Consider the following 15,972-nt stretch of genomic DNA (forward strand, 5'->3'; position numbering starts at 1 on the left):
CGATAGGAAAACTAAACAATTTGCTCAAACTAAAGGTAAACAATGAACGGACTCACCGCCGTGGAAAAATGCGTCCCAGCCCGGCCTCCCATCGTGCTTCCACCGAAGGAAGCCTCCAGGGTGTAGCTGTTGGTGACGCCCAGCACCCACACCACGATCCGGCCGGTGCCTTCCTTATTCTTCTGCACCTTGAATTTGCAGTTTTCAAAAGAAAACTACCCCGGAAAGTACGAAAATGAAAACGTTAGGATTCACTCGAAATGCGGTGCGGAATTTCGATCGAACCTTATCGGCAACATTCTTATGCAACATCAGCGGGAAAACCTGCTCCAGCAGTCGCCGGTCCGGATGTCGCTTCAGATTTTCGCAGCCGTAGATGAACACATTGTGCTTGCGTGAGTGGGCGTGCATGTCGCAGTACATGGCCACGCCGCAGTCCTCCATCAGTCTGTTGGGTGGAATACATTACTCAGTATTACTGCACTGGAAAAACCTGGCCACTCACCTTCTAATCATTGCCTTCGTGTTCCAGATCGACGGATATGTCTCCCGGATCACCGTACGGTACTGTCGGTTGAGATCACGTCCGGTCAGGGAGCTGCGGGTGTTCCCCACGATTACGCCGTCCGGATTGAGCATAGGCACGAGCTTAAATATAAACTTGTGGCGAAGTTTTTTCGCCTGGGCGGGGTTTTGGTTAGAAGAATCTGGTTGTTGGAAAGGAGACGATACTCACCACGTATGAATCACCGGTAATAAAGTCCATAAGACCCTTCATCATCCACGAGGAAGGACTTTCGCCAGGATGAACACGTGCGGTGATGATAACCGCTTTCTTCTTCTGAAAATAGATAGACCAAATCACGTAATCTAAGGAACATTCTATCTGTCGTGTAACCTGAGGAAATATCTTATGTCTAGCATTAATGTTTGGTCACACGATTAACCAGATGTCGCTACTCGTCTAGAAATAGATAAGTAACAGACCAAAAACGTAATCGATTAGATCACCGCAAATGCAGCTGATCATTGGTCTGTTCCTGTCTGGTAATCATCCCCACAAGAATGCGGTAAATTGGCACGCGAACCGCGAAACCGTGATTGATGTCACTGTCACATAGATCGAATTGTTGTCGATCTCAATTTACTTAACGAGCGGCTGGCGTAGCCGCGAAATCTACGTCACCGGGAAACGGTTTACACCGTGTTGTCGCCGAGGGGATGTTTTCGGTCGAGTGAGTGACTGACTGACTGACTGGGTGGCGGCGTCGTTTACCTCGTTTTCCGTTCCTGAACATGGATTCAACTTTATGACAAAAGTAAAATCTCAACTTTGCTCACCAGAAAAGACAGCTGTTTTGCCATGTATCTCGTTTCATGATGGGAAGCGCTTACTTTATTCCATTCAACCAAGGCAAAAACGATGGCGACAGCTGCGAATTACGAGGAGGTCGGAGGAGGATTTACACTCCTGACTAATTATAATTTTGCCTCATTCTAATGGGGGAAAAAGTTCTGTCTCATCGTATTGAAGTGGTAGTTTTAGTCGTTGGAAAATTTACGTTCTCCGTTCAACTGGCATTTTGTAAGTCATGTAGCATTTTAATTGCCAATGCCGTTTGTGTTATTGCACCCGAGTTGACACGAGATTGAATTGATGATGATGTTACGTTTGTTGGTTGGACCGTTTTCAGGTCTATTTACAATATACCAAACTTTTCAAACAACTTTTTCTGGTGATGTTCAGCAAGTTTCATTTATTTAAAAAGTAAAAATATTATTCATTTCCTTGGACGAGCAACTGACTGACCCTTATTACAGGGAACAGTGGCCCATAATGTCGACCTGATTCTAAAGTGGCCCGTGATACTGGAAACAGATTATGCCTTATTTTTGCTATATCCTCCCTTTATTCGAGAAAATACACAATGCTTAACAGACCCAGATCCCAGATAATACTGGAATGACTGTGACCGAGTGAATGTAAAAAAAATATTTCTCTGTATCGCTCTGTTCACCTCGAAAAATATTAAGAAAAAACCTTTTTTAAGCTACTGGGGAGCAAACTCCCATGATTAAATGTTAACGTTTCGTTTGGAATTAGGAAAGCCAGCCTAACAAAAGAGCAGAACCACTGTTACATTTTCGATGAGAACTGGAATATTGTCCTAATGGCTTAAGGTGAAACGGGACGATGGCTTTATTTTGTACAATTTTCAGGTTAGGTTTCATATCACTTGACGATTTTGAGCGTAAAAATCTCAGCTTCCACTTAATAAATAGGGCCCGAATTGCTACTCTATGCATGCGTCGGTAGGGCAAACAACCGATCAAAGTTTTACACTTGTGATCTCAACGATTTTCGAGGAAATTATCTTGTAAAATTTGGACAAAATTCGGGCACGGAGTTTCACCTTAATTGGGATTTGTCAAAGACCGGAAATCAACTCCAGACGCCATTTTGAAATTCAAGATGGTGACTTCCGGTTTTTGAAACACAGGCAAAAGTGACCAAATATCACCTCTTATAAGTACACCCAACGCAAACGGGGAACATTTTATTTCTTTGGGGCAATTTTTTATTACTTATTGTGTCTTATGACTGCGCATTATACACAAATAGTAATAACCGAAAAGTAACAAAAATTATGACGGCCACACGCTTGTATGTGTTTCTGCAGGATAACATACAGCCAAGCACCGCAATGCATGTGTTAGCAAAACTTCACTCGCTGCATTTGTATTGATGCAACGATCAGATTAATTTTTGTCCTCTTCATCCACACATAATGAGAATCTCACCCGTCAACCTCAAATGTCTAATTAGAAACACTTTCGTTTTGTCCCGCAGTGTTTATTTGAAATGAAATTATGTTATACTGTCTGAACAGAGTTGCCGAAGTTGCGAATATTGTTCTGGATGGGCACGAATTTTGTATTTTCAAACAGGTGCAAATGAGTTTCCATGAACCAATGAGTATGTGTTTTGGATAGCTTGCAAGAAAGCTAATGTTTTTGTTTTTCTCTAACGCAGTTTACAGATCGTGATGTAAATTGAAGACGCATTTCAAGTCTTTGAAATCATCAACGTTTGCATACTCTATGACGGGGAAAATGCTGCTTGGCAGCTCTTGTCATATTCTTTCTCTACTCCGTATGCATACAACGAGCGAACTAATACACGCTCACCGGATGAATTGGAGATTGAAGGAACTTGTAACATGTGCAACATATGCGACGGTGTGTGATTTTTTTTTCTTGAGATGGAAAGGGAGCAGTTTTTGACAGAAAAAATCGTGCATGTGGTTGAAACGACCATTACTAGATAGTCGTACTCCCGTAACACGTGCTAAATTAATGACAGTATGTGTTGTTACTTGACTGGGGAAGAATTTTATTGCCTTTTAAGTAATAGGTTTGTTACCTTTAGGGGAATTTTGCGCTATTGCTTCTAAAGTAATAAGGAAAAGTTTTGCGTGTACTTTCGGAATCGGGATGATGTCCGGAGACCTACAAGTTTTCTACCAGAAAGCGGAAGTCGTCATTCTGGAATTGAAAATGGCCTCTGTGGTCGTTTTCAGGTCTCCGGACATCGTCTCGATTTCGAAACTACTCATATGTGTTGGTTTTTGAACAATATGAGCTGTTTTCCGAAAACCGGAAGCCACCATCTTGAGTTTCAAAATAGCGTCTGGAGTTGAATGTCGGTCTTCAGGCATTATCCCGATTCCAATAATACCCATATTCGATGGTATTCGGCCAGTTTTGGTTCAGAAAACTGAAAGTCGTCCTCCTTCAGGTCTCTGGACCAGGGGCGACTCGTGGCTTTTGAACCTGCCTGTTCAACTACAAATTCTGGGAATCTCAGTTTGAGTAAGTAATCACAATCATGTCTGCGTAAACACACAAGTCATTCTATTTGTTGCTGCTGGAAAGTGAAACTTAAAAATGGATAAAATATGAATTTAAATTTGCGTTTGGAATATAGTTTTTGTCTGGCGTAGCCCGTGTGCAATGCACAGGTTGCACCTATGGACGAGTCGCCCCTGCTCTGGACATCATCCCGATTCCGGAACTACTCATATGAGGTGATTTTTGGACAATTTTAGCTGTTCTCTGGAAACCGGAAGTCACCATATTGAATTTTAAAATGGCGTCAGGAGTTAATTTCTGGTCTCTAGGCATCATCCCGATTCCGGAAATACTCATAACCATCGGCTAATTTTGGTTTTATTCCAGATACTGGAAGTCGCCATTTTGGAATCCATATTGGCGTCGTGGGTCGCTTTGCAATCTCTAGATATGATTCCGGTTCTGAAAATACACGAGACCATAGCATCCAAAACCTTATAAATGACCTGTGGAAGTAATTTTATGAACTTTGAACTAATAATTGTAGAATTTTTTTCAAATATTCATTAAATTCCTTAGTTTCGAACATATTTCCGAAAATCCGAATTTCCGGAATCTTTTGGTGCCAAAACTATTGAAATCTGTTGAAAATTGACAAAGTTGCAAGAATTTTAAAAAGTCTGCCCACCTTCCTTCCTTTGCCCTTCCCCGTTGTTGCTATATAAAAACTAATGTTATCAAAAGTTGCCCTGAGATGTCACTGAGTTTTATCACTTTTGATTGCAGTGGACTATGAAATTTTATCTTATGAAACCTTGAAAGGTACCCGGGTACTCCGTCGAGCACATAACGGTTAAGAAGGTCGAAAGAGGCAGCAAACAATTATTTTTTTCTGTTAGATTTGGATCACTGCGACCATTATTTTGATCTTTTGTGGTATACCTCTTCTTTAGTCTAGGTATTCGTGGCAGACATATCACTATTGATGGGAGTGATCATCGTTGTCCTATCGCACCCTTTCTCCCAATTAGGCACTGAATTTCGTATGAAATGTATTACCTCATTAGGATTCGCAGACCAGACCTCAAAAGGCTTCAAAGTTCCTTTTCCAAAGGCTCTTATTCTGCGCTGTATTAGTGCACTGCAGTGGCAGAGCAAATGTTCTGCGGTTTCACATTCGAACCCGCAGAGACGACAAATTTCGTCATCTGACTGACCAATTTGTTTCAGGTGATGCTTACTTGGACAGTGTCCTGTAAACAGTCCGGTAATTGTCCTTAGTCCCTTTTTATTTAAACTAAGCAATTGCTGGCTTTTCTTGACGCTTGGTTTTATAAAGCGTTTGGACTGGCGTAGCCCAACAATTATTAATATCTTCTTTAAACTTTTAAAAATATTGATCATTCCGTACTTTTCTTTGGTTTACCTTCACACGCACTGACGAGCATAAAAAAATTTGACAGCTCTATCAGTCGAACTCTAACCGTGATGGCGAAAACAGTGAAGCTACTCCGCTCAGAGTTATTATGCAGATATTATGCGGCAGTTCACGGACACCGGATACGCCCGATCCGGCATCTACAACATCTTGGCACTATTGGACATCGAAAGATAGTCCGGTTGCGGACTCTGTACGGCAAGATGCTACATCGCTGAGTGCAATTGGCCGGGAGTTCAATGCAAGTGGCCAAACAGTGAAAAAGTACCTGGCGAACATGGATATACATGTTAGGAAGCGGCAGTCTCGTCCACTGGTCTCGCAGCTGTTGGCAATGACACAGCAGCAGCGCCTAAATAAGATGGTCAAGTCGATTTAACCGGCAAATCGCGATGTGGCGGTGGTGATGGACGAGGGGACCTTCTCACCCTGGATGGCAACGACTGGCAGGGCACTTCGTATTTTACTTCCTCCACGAAGGAAGTGAGCTCCGAGGTGAAGTTCATTTCTCACACCAAGTTCCCCAAGAAGATGCCGCTCTGGCTCACAATTGGCGAGAAGGGGATGTCAAAGCCGCTCTTCTTTTGCTCCGGACTGACTGTGAACGGGGAAATTTATAGTACGAAGTGCCTGTCGGAAAGTTGTATCCCATGGAGGATTTCTGGGGAAACCTGAAGCGTTAGATCTAGTCCAACAATAGTGTTCCGAAAACTGAGGAGGAGTTGTTAAATAGAACGAAGGAAGACATCAAAAATATGCCTACATACATAGTTTCGTCAGCCATGGCGAATGTTCCGGAAAGCCGCTCGCAAGGGCGTAGAATTTTTTTGAAAGTAAGCTAACATAATTACTTTCCATGGAAATTTATCAAACTCAATTATCTGTCTTAGTCATTTTCCACCACCATCTGAAAGAAGTCCATTTTTTTACCGCAAATGTTACATACCGGTTGGCCACGACCTTCACGGACCTGGCTCAATGTGTTGGGAGTTAATCATCTAGGGTCTCTTTAGAAAAATCGTATTGTTGGTGTCGATTGGAATACTCCCGCTCTGTGGGACCATCGTCTTTGTCGCAAAGTTACGCATTTTGTGTACAAAACCTCTTTTTCTTTTTCTTTACAATTTTCAGACGCAAGGCGTCCGAAAAATTCTGATAGATAGATAATGGATGATGACAACCATTTCTGACCGGCCTAACTTTGCGTTTTCTTGTCAAAAGCAGCATTGTTTTTTAATTTGATAATTTCATCGTGTTCCTTGGAAAATTTCATGTGAGAAATATGAGTCAATCCCGAGATATATTATTTTCACGAAAATACTTTTAAATTTCTCAATTTTCATCAAACAATCATATTTATTTAAAGATGTCTAACTAACCCAAAAAAAAAAACTCCATAAATGATTTGTTACCACCTTATATTACGACTGGTTGTACAGATTGGATTCTTTGAGTTACGTTATAGCTTGGTTTTCATCATCTATGTTGTTCTTGAAGAATATTAGTAGACTCGATGCTACGATGTTGGCATTTGTCCGTGCGTCTTGATATTTTTTGCAGTTCAGCAAGATATGCCGGACGTCCACCGTCCACAACATTCGCATTCAGGTGGATTAGATTTTTGGATCAGAAACCCATGGGTAAGCGTACAGGGCGTACCTTATCGGGAGGGTCATCCGCTTTACGTCCCATAAGATGAGCGGTTTCGGAGCGTTCCATTCATGGTCTGTTGATCTAGGCCGTCGGCAGATGTTGGGAGTAGAATTGGTTTTTCCAATGAACATATCTGGAGTTCTGCGGACCACTGAGAGGTTCGAAGCTTCGCAGTTTTTTTCTTGCAGGCGGTTGTTAGTGGTGTTAGAAACCAGTCAGTATAGCGAATGTAGGGCTAGTGATGAGTGGAGGGCTAGTGATGGTTGGTCAGCCTCGCTCCGAAATAATCGCTGATCCTACTTGCAAAAGTGAGTGACGGGCACCTGGAGGCTGTCTTGCTTCAATGATGGTCAGAAGGCGTAGTCTGGTGGTGCAATTTTTAACGGTCAGTCTACTGTAGGATCTGAAGCAGAAAGTTCGATCTTACCTCCAAGATTTTAAGCTGATTCGTTTTTAGAACAGGGATGTGGTCAATAGTTTTTTCTTTCTTTGGCTCGGGGAAGATTGGGACTACCATAAAAGATGGTGGATTTGATCGGTGATATTGCCAACTGATGCTTTTGCCCATTTGACGGCCGAGTCAACTGCAATTTGTAGCTTCCGATCTAGGCGTTGATTTTTAGAGGCAGTCACAACCTGCAAGATGTCATCGGTGTTGAAAAGAATCTGGACTCCGTTAGGAACAGCTTGAAAGACAGGTTGCATTGCCACGAGAAATAGAGTGACCGATAGAACAGAACTTTGTTGGAATCCGTTCTCTAGTATATGCATCTGTGATAGTTGCCCTGCTACCACTACTTGAAACGTATGGCTGGGGCCGTTTTAACCGGTAATGGACCAAAAGGCACCGTACCGGCGGGATCAACAAAATACGGCGGTCATGCGCAAGGTAGCTGTATCGAGAGTGGTTAACTAAACCGATGTGTTTGGTTATGGATGACGAAATCTACATCAAGGCATACGCAAAGCAGATACCGGGGCTGGAGTTCTACGTTGCCAAATCACGGTTCGATGTTTTGGAAGACATTAGGAAGGAGTAAGTGGTCAAATTCGCCAAAAAATCCTTGTTCTGGTAGGTCATATCCCAATGCGGTAAACTGAGTAAACCGTACATAACAACGAGTTCCATCAACAGCGAAATTTACCACCCCAAGTGCCTCCAGAAGCGTCTGTTGCCCTTCCTGTGGTCCCACGGAGGCGAGACGTTATTTTGGCCGGACCTGGCATCATGCCATTAGTTGGAAATTGAATAAAGCAATTTTTCCGAAACATAATTCATATGTATTATTCGCTGAAAGTTTCAATAAAAACCGATTTAGAATAAATTTTTGGCGAACATTTTTGTCTGCTGCGTTTTTTTTCGAGTACAAATATTATTGTTTAGTTCAGCGATGGGAACACCAAAGAAAGGTGGTGATTCGATGCCGTTGGTGTCCACTGTATCCATTTTGTTGGTGTCTCGGTTGGGAATCCGGTCGAGGAGATTGAAATTTGACTAGCAATTGAGACGGAGGACGTGGATCCATTCCGTTGGCTATTTTTGTCGATAGTTTTGTTGGTCTCACTGGGCCTAGTTCGCCGCGGCGGCCGCGAGAGTTAGACGATCATTAACGGATGATCTCAATGATTGAGCATATTTCGCGCAGGTGAAGTGTACATTTCGGTTACAGCGTTTGACCCTCGACACCTGCCCGCAATGGAATCTGTTTAAAAAGGATCATTTGTAGAATACGAACGCCGTTGGGTACGCCGGGTCAAGTTTTCCAGGTTTCTTCTCGCAGAGAGTGAATTTGTCCGTATTCATTCATCCTTTCTACGGAGGCAAGTCTAGTTTTTGCTGAAGAAAGTCAGAGATGTCGATGCATTTGAGCCTGTTTGAAACTGCCTCGAAGTTGATGACGAAGAATCGGTCGACCGTAGAGTTCATTTCGTGGCCAGAAATGTTCCGTTAGCGGAAATGATGATGTGAAAAATTGCACAACGGACGAAATATCAAAAAAAAAAAATTGAAAAAGAAAATACACAATCGGAGTTTTGGAAAACACGTGCCTTCAAAACCAAAACTGTCGAAGTACTGTTCTTCTAGTACCGATTCCTTGTGAAAACGACTTCTAGCTCAACAACGGGCTCCACGTTTCAACTAATATCAACAAGCAAAGCTGAATTGAGCTTGAGCTTGAGCGTAATTACTCCTCCGTAATCGATCTGAGCTAGTAAAGTTGCACAAGGAACCACGTATATGGCTAGTTGGGACTAGTTTGTCATTTCCAGTGCACAACAATTCAGTAACTACCGCTTTGTTTAGATCGATAACGGCGCCGGCCACGTCATTGTAAGGAAGAGGGTGTAACAGTTGTGGTTGATCGAGTTTACCTCTGCCTTTTCACGACTGCTATGGAAAGAAAGGTTTGCGTCACCGTGGTACGTGGCAACACTAAATTGTCCAAAAAATATTATTATTTCGTAAGTTGTTTTTATTTTCTTTTGATATTTGTTCATTGCATTATTAAAGCAAAATTAAAAATTAAAATTTCCAATTTATATTCAATTTGTTAAGCTACGGTGATGCGAACATGAGGTTGTGTTTTCACAGGTGGTGCATCAACTTTTTTTCCGAATCTTGTGCCTTTGAAAACTCGAAATCAGCCATCTGGCTCCGATACCGTTTTGCCTTAATAATCTTGGTTTTCAAATTGGAATCTGAGATCGATTTCCGACCTCTGTGCATCATCCCGCTCAACGAAACATCCGTATTAGATATTTTTTTCAGACATTCAGCCTTCCAGAAACCGGAAGGTGTTATATTTGATTTCAAAATGACGTCTGGGATCGCTCTCTGACTTGAGGGCACCATTGCGTTTCCGGAAATATACATGTTGTATAAAATTTGGCCATCTGATCCAACCAGAAATCGGAAGACGCCATTTTGGAAGTCAAAATTGCATCTGTAACTGGTTTCCGGCCTGTGGATATCATCACAGCTTAGAAAACATTGTTGTTGGATGGTATTATCAATATTTGAGGTCATTATTTGATAAGGCAATCGACCTTCTATAAACTCATTCACTTCAGACCTCCTTTTTGAGGTCATCTCATGCTGTTTTTTTGATACCAGAAGTCGCCAGCTTGATGTCGACTTCTGGCCTCCGGCTGTCGAAAATACTCATAGTGGGGTGTATTTGGCTATTTTGCGTTGTTTTATAGAAACCAGAAGTCACCATCTGGGATTTCAAAATGACGTCTGAAGTTTATGCTTGGCTTTTGAGGCAACTTCAAACTGTTCTTCAGAAATCGGAAGCCGCCACCCTAGATTTCAACATGGATTGTGAGAACGATTTCCGGCTTTGGGGCATCATCCCGTTGCTGGAAATACACATATTGGATAGTACGTGGCATTTTAGGCTGTTTTCTGGAAACTAAAAGTCTTAGATTTCAAAGAACAATACAAACCAAAATATGAATAGAAATGCTAACAGACCATTTTGAAAAGTGTTCTCGCTGCAAATAATTGTTTCAAAATTGATATTTAACTTCTAAAATAAACTCTCGCGGGCGCATTAGGCGCGTTAGTTATTGACCCTTATGCATAGACCACTAATGTAGCGTGGGGGGAGCGGAGGGGGCGGTCCGCCCCAGGTGTTTTAAATTGGAGAATTTTATCAATTAGGTGAAGGTCGAGCTGTAACCCTCGAAAATTGTATAAATTTCTCAAAGATGAGATTTAGATTTAGTGCAATGGAAAACGAGCGTGCTAACTCCCACGATTTTTGATAACAAGATGATTCCACTGCAACCTGGTGGGGGTGACACCCAGGGGGAAAGGGGTGACACTCAAATTTTTCGCCCCCCGGGTGTCACCCGGTCACGCTATGCCACCCTTTCAAAGATGTAAATTAATTCACAAAAACGTTTAGCTCTATTTTATATTATGATCACGTATAAAAATAATTGATATGGGAAACATTGTGCAAAAATAATTTTCTTTCTTTGTTTCCATATAAAAAATTAAGTGGCAGGGTCCACAAGATACAACATGCCTTCTAAACATGATAATAAAAAAAACAAAATTAGTCTAATCATTAGCTTTTGCTTCATTCCTTTACAGGTAAGACTCCATGGCGATAGGAAATGCAAGTTCGAACTGGTATTTCTGCTAGAGCACTTACCTTCTGATTGTCGTCTTCGTGCGTCGACGGCGCCGTCACCGTGAGATAGTAAACGTTGTTGCCGGCCAGCGAACGGCACAGCAGCCGCAACTTACAGAACTTGGACTTGACCGGATTCCGCTGTATGCACATCAGGTAGTCCTGCAGATCGGAATAAGTGTACGGGTAGCTGTGCGCAAAGTAAACCGTATCGCCATCGAATCGGAACTCGATGTTGAACGATAGCGTGAACGAACTATTTCCGATGTAATCGTCATCGTCGTCGTCAGCTGGCCGGTGATGGTAGCTGCCGTGGTTGTACCTGCCAAACAGATGCGCCAAAGTGCCCGAAAAGTAGATTATTTTCCAGTTCGATTGTTCCACACTGCACCATAACTTACCCGTTATCACTATCATTACGAAAGTAGGAAATGTTTTCACCGCATCGCTGCCATCCCACGTGATTATACTCGGCATCCGAGGTGGAGTACATCAGCGGACGCATACCCTCCTTGTACAAGCTGTCCGGTTTGGTCAGGTTAATGATCGAGAACCTGTCGAGAAAATTAAACCCGTTGATGAATAAACATAGAAAGCAAACGCAAAACAAAGCTTCCACATCACCAAACTGTTATTTTGATCATGGGAAAAAAATCGAAACGACTTCGGAACGCAAATTTACTCAAGCTCCCTCCAGTTCAGGTCGTAGCGATGATGAATGGGCTTTTTTCTGTACTCTTCGCAACTCGCACCGTCAAACATAATTACCGGTCCGCAGGCAATCGTTTGAAGGCAAAAAATGCAACCTTCGCTTTGCTGTAAAACAAACGGAGAGCACCACCAAAAATGTGCAGATCAAACTAATTATGATTTGGTGTTCTTTTACATAGAAGCAAATTTATTAAACGTAAGCATCTGCTGCGAAAAAAATCTCAATTTTTTGTGCATTTTAACTATATTTATCGTTTGATTATGCAGCGAAAAATTGAGTTATGACTCGAAACCGATAACAGAAACTGCCTGCCAGGACTTCATTTTCGCTCTTTCATAGTGGATCTTTTTAATATCTATTTCTTGTATGCAAATTGCACTACAGGATTGAAGGCTGAGAAAAAATGCGTGAATCCACCCGGGCGTGTGTGCGTGCGTTAACCACTCACCATCGCAGAATGGATCTTCGGTCTCCTGCTGATTTAATCAACTCGTCGACTAAGGAAAGCTCTACCTCCTTCTGTGAATAACGCGGCTGCTGCTACGTTCGGGCGGCTGTCTGTTGTTGATAAATGGGTCCACGCGGCCCTCCGCCTAAAGGTGGCGTATAAATTATTTCAATCCAACAGCAGCTGTCGGGAGCAGTGAGCGTGTGGAACTGAGCGTGGAACGGAAAAGTTCTACAATTTGTAGTATATGACTTGGTCATATCCGAGCGAGACGAGTGTGAATTTATACGGCCTTATTTTGACGGTACGGATGAAAATAACTCATTTGAAATTCTATCCAACGTTTGCCATGTCGATGTTGGGCTCGGAAAAATCGCAGTTGATTTTGGAAGAATTTTCTCGTTTTGAAAAAAGTTTTTTTTTTGTACATGTGTTCTTAACAACAAAATAACAAACTCACCTAGGCAGTGATTTTGTGTGTTTAATTTCCTATATCGCTTCGATTGCTATCAAGAGATTACAGCCTGCCCACCCCTCGCCAGTTGTAGCGTTTCTTCCGCGTAAGTTATGAAGCAAAAGTTTAAAGTGAATTGAATAGAACATTCTGTCAAACACATCAGCTGCGTCAAAACTTTACTACATAACAAACATCTTCACGAGAGAGTTTGCGAGATCGGTTAGCGTCGCATGATGGGTAAAGTTTTCGAGCGAACAAAAAAATTGTACTCATGTTTCCAAGAAACTAAGCACTTAGGCAACAACAGCAGCAACAGAAGTTTTTTTACCATCAATTCTTAAACATCCTGCAGCATTACCCTCGCAGCTGTTGTTTGTAATCGCTTCTAAAAGCAAAATCGATCTGTACATGCTGATGCTAATGAATTTTTGAAACAGAAAGTTTGTGAGTTTTATTTTGCTTTTTATCAAACCGACCATCAACAAGTGGTTTTAAAATCATAATATTTACAGTACGTTGAAGAGTTGCATAGTGAAGAGGAGGTTGCCCTCCGGGCAAACATGTATCAGCTTTTAATGATGTCATACTAACGCACACACACACGAAGGCTGGACAAACGCGCTCCCTGTGTCGAGGTGGAAAATAAATCGTGCGTTTCTGCAGCGACCGTGTGAGAATTATTTTTAGAACGGGAAAGTAATAAACTGCACTTGTTCGCCCGAAACCGTGTCTTTTTTGCGTTAACGAACGTTTTTCGGTGTGGTCCACTATGGTGTTTGACCCATTAATATAGACCTAGGCCGGTTTTAATAGACCGGTTATAGAATATTACAAACAACTATCAATAGTTGAATTTAAAAGGCAAATAAACTCCCCCACTCACCTGTAAATCACCTTGGCCTTGGTGTTCTTCACCCGGAAGTAGAACCACTGCGTGTGCCGATTGGTGTACATATCCGGCCGCAGGTACAGCTCGTAGTAGGTCGGCGTTATCTTGATGGCCCGGCCGAGGTTGCCACTTTCGAAGCGCGACTCGAAGATCAGATCGTCCGGTTCGAACGCATTCGGGTGTGCCGTTGGTTGCGCCTTGGATCCGCCCACCGTAGAGCGGGTATACTGCGGAACAGGATGAACGATAGGAGTCGGTGAGCTATCGGTGGAAGACGAGAAAGTGTGCTTGTTGTTGTTGTTTTCGTCGGCGTCGGCGTCGTCGTTGCCGTTGCCGTCTCGAGTGTGGTGTATGTGAAGGAGTGGCGGTTCGTCGTTCCCGTCATGTTTGCTCTGCTCGCCTTCCGAGTCGTTGTCGGATTCCGGCTCGCTGGCGTAGAAGCTGTGGCTGCTGTCGCAGCTGCGAATCCGGGGAAGACTGGGTTCTGCACTGCACTCATCACTACTAACTGCGTACGCCAGTGGCAGTTCCTCGGGAAGATTTGGACATGGGTCAGAATGGCTGACCTCCTTATTCAGTATCTCCGATTCACTTTGCAATTGCTCTAAGGCCAGTTTGGCCAGTTGATCCCGAGTAAAAATCTCGGATTCATCGTTAATTTCTTCGTACGTTATTTCATCATCATACTCGCTAGCGTCATAACGAAGTACATTCCCATCTTTGGAGCTACTACTTGTAGAATTACTGTGTGAATCTTCATCGTCATCATTGTCGCTTCGACGAACACCATTGTAACGCCACAGCGAATCGTACGAATCTGGACTTGTGAACGACCGGTCCGAGAAGTAGTCCTGTGCGAATGGGAAAGTGTTACTTGCATCCGAACCGCTCTGGCTAACTTGATCGGTAATTAGAGCGAGTTCATCGATTATTTCTTGATTATAATCAGCATCACCGTTCAAATCGACAGTAGCAGGAAAGTGGAATTCAGCGGAATCTTCTCGAAAAAGATATTGAACGCACTCCAAAGCTAATTCTTGTAGCAGCAGGTGACAGTCGTTAGTGGCAGAACAATGGTAAAAGTCGTCGGGAGTTTGAGGTAGCAGGGATAGCAGAGGCGGCGACGAGCTGAGCGAACTGGGCGGGGTCTTTGGTGTGAGAGTGTGTTGATAAGTGGAAAAGAAAGGGGTTTTGTGGCAAAAGAAAGATTTTTTTAGAGAACCGACACTCCTAAACGTTGCTTGATTAGTGTTCCACGCAAAAGCATTAGATCGGCACAACGCACAATCGAGACGAAACGGATATTGATGGGAGGTGGGACATGTGTGAAAAATATCCTGCAGTTGTTGTTTGGTAAATATAACTTACATAATGAACGGCACTGGTTGGATTGTAGTTAAAAAGGATTACTCCGTTCTCTTCGCCAACGGGCCGGGGCTGGAGCTCTTTCCCCGTGGGTTGATAGTAAGGTTCTGGCGATTCGGGAGCATAGTTGATGTGGTAGATGCGTTCCTCCAGGGCCTGCGAGAAAAAATAAATGTTGAAGAACAAACGTTAGTCAATAGAGTTTTTTTTACAAAATAGTGTATAAAATATTCAGGGGCGACTCGTCCATAGGTGCAACCTGTGCAATGCACGTTTGGACGTCAGGCAAAACATGAATCTAAAATCCAAATTCACGCTCTTATTTTCTTATTTTGTAGTTTTATTTTTAAGTAGTAACATAGGGAATTACTTGCTTTTATTCGCGGATTAAATTGTAGTTACTTCTCCAAACTCTGATTTTCAGAACTTTTAGTTGAACAGGTAGGTTCAACAGCCACGAGTCGCCACTGAAAATATTCTTCTTTGAGAATGGCAAAAATCTCTGATTTATATTGCTGATTTTCCGCCGATCCGTTGTACCCACTAGTGGGCCATTTCATCCCTTGTCGGAGGCTGAACGACTGCTACCATTATTTGATCTATTGTGGTATGCCCAGGGCCGGCTTTAGAAGCTGGGGGGCCCGGGACAGCAATTTTCGTGGAGCCTTCTTTTCTTAAAAATTTAGTTGAAATGATTTAACGTTTCGCTGGAAGGTGACGAGCAAAAAAAAGGTCTCCACTCTGTCTTACGTCTGACCCAAGACTAGGGTGGCCCCTCGTGTCGAAAGGCCCGGGGCATTTGCCCCCTTCGCCCCCCTTTAATCCGGGCATGGGAATGTCCCAACTTATTCGAGCAGGTTCAGTTGAGCTTACGAGCAGGTTCAGTTGATGTCCTTATTACATTATACATTTATCCCAGTTAGGCAACGCATTCCATATGAGGTTAATTACCTCACCGGGATTTTCCCTCCAATTATCAGCAAGTTTTATGTGTCTCTCGTGTCTCTTTAGTT

The 15,972-nt window shown here is 42.8% G+C and overlaps 2 protein-coding genes across 8 annotated transcripts in view; one reads left to right on the top strand and one right to left on the bottom strand.

Moving 5' to 3' along the window:
• Positions 1-15,972, top strand: part of LOC129718634 (glutamine-dependent NAD(+) synthetase) — a 162,911-nt gene that overhangs the window by 15,486 nt on the left and 131,453 nt on the right. The window lies entirely within an intron of this gene.
• LOC129718631 (cytosolic carboxypeptidase Nna1) overlaps positions 1-15,972 on the bottom strand; it is a 331,733-nt gene that overhangs the window by 15,148 nt on the left and 300,613 nt on the right. For all 6 annotated transcript variants that reach the window (XM_055669583.1, XM_055669580.1, XM_055669581.1 and 3 more), the window contains 8 exons: positions 14,963-15,115; positions 13,589-13,821; positions 11,490-11,642; positions 11,110-11,410; positions 737-841; positions 506-681; positions 286-448; positions 57-215 (listed from right to left, as the gene is read on the bottom strand). In XM_055669583.1, the coding sequence (XP_055525558.1) occupies positions 57-215; positions 286-448; positions 506-681; positions 737-841; positions 11,110-11,410; positions 11,490-11,642; positions 13,589-13,659 (1,128 nt within the window). In that variant the 5' untranslated portion in view covers positions 13,660-13,821; positions 14,963-15,115. The remainder of the gene's footprint in view (positions 1-56; positions 216-285; positions 449-505; positions 682-736; positions 842-11,109; positions 11,411-11,489; positions 11,643-13,588; positions 13,822-14,962; positions 15,116-15,972) is intronic.

Source organism: Wyeomyia smithii, chromosome 1, assembly GCF_029784165.1.
Source record: "Wyeomyia smithii strain HCP4-BCI-WySm-NY-G18 chromosome 1, ASM2978416v1, whole genome shotgun sequence".
Taxonomy (NCBI): domain Eukaryota; kingdom Metazoa; phylum Arthropoda; class Insecta; order Diptera; family Culicidae; genus Wyeomyia; species Wyeomyia smithii.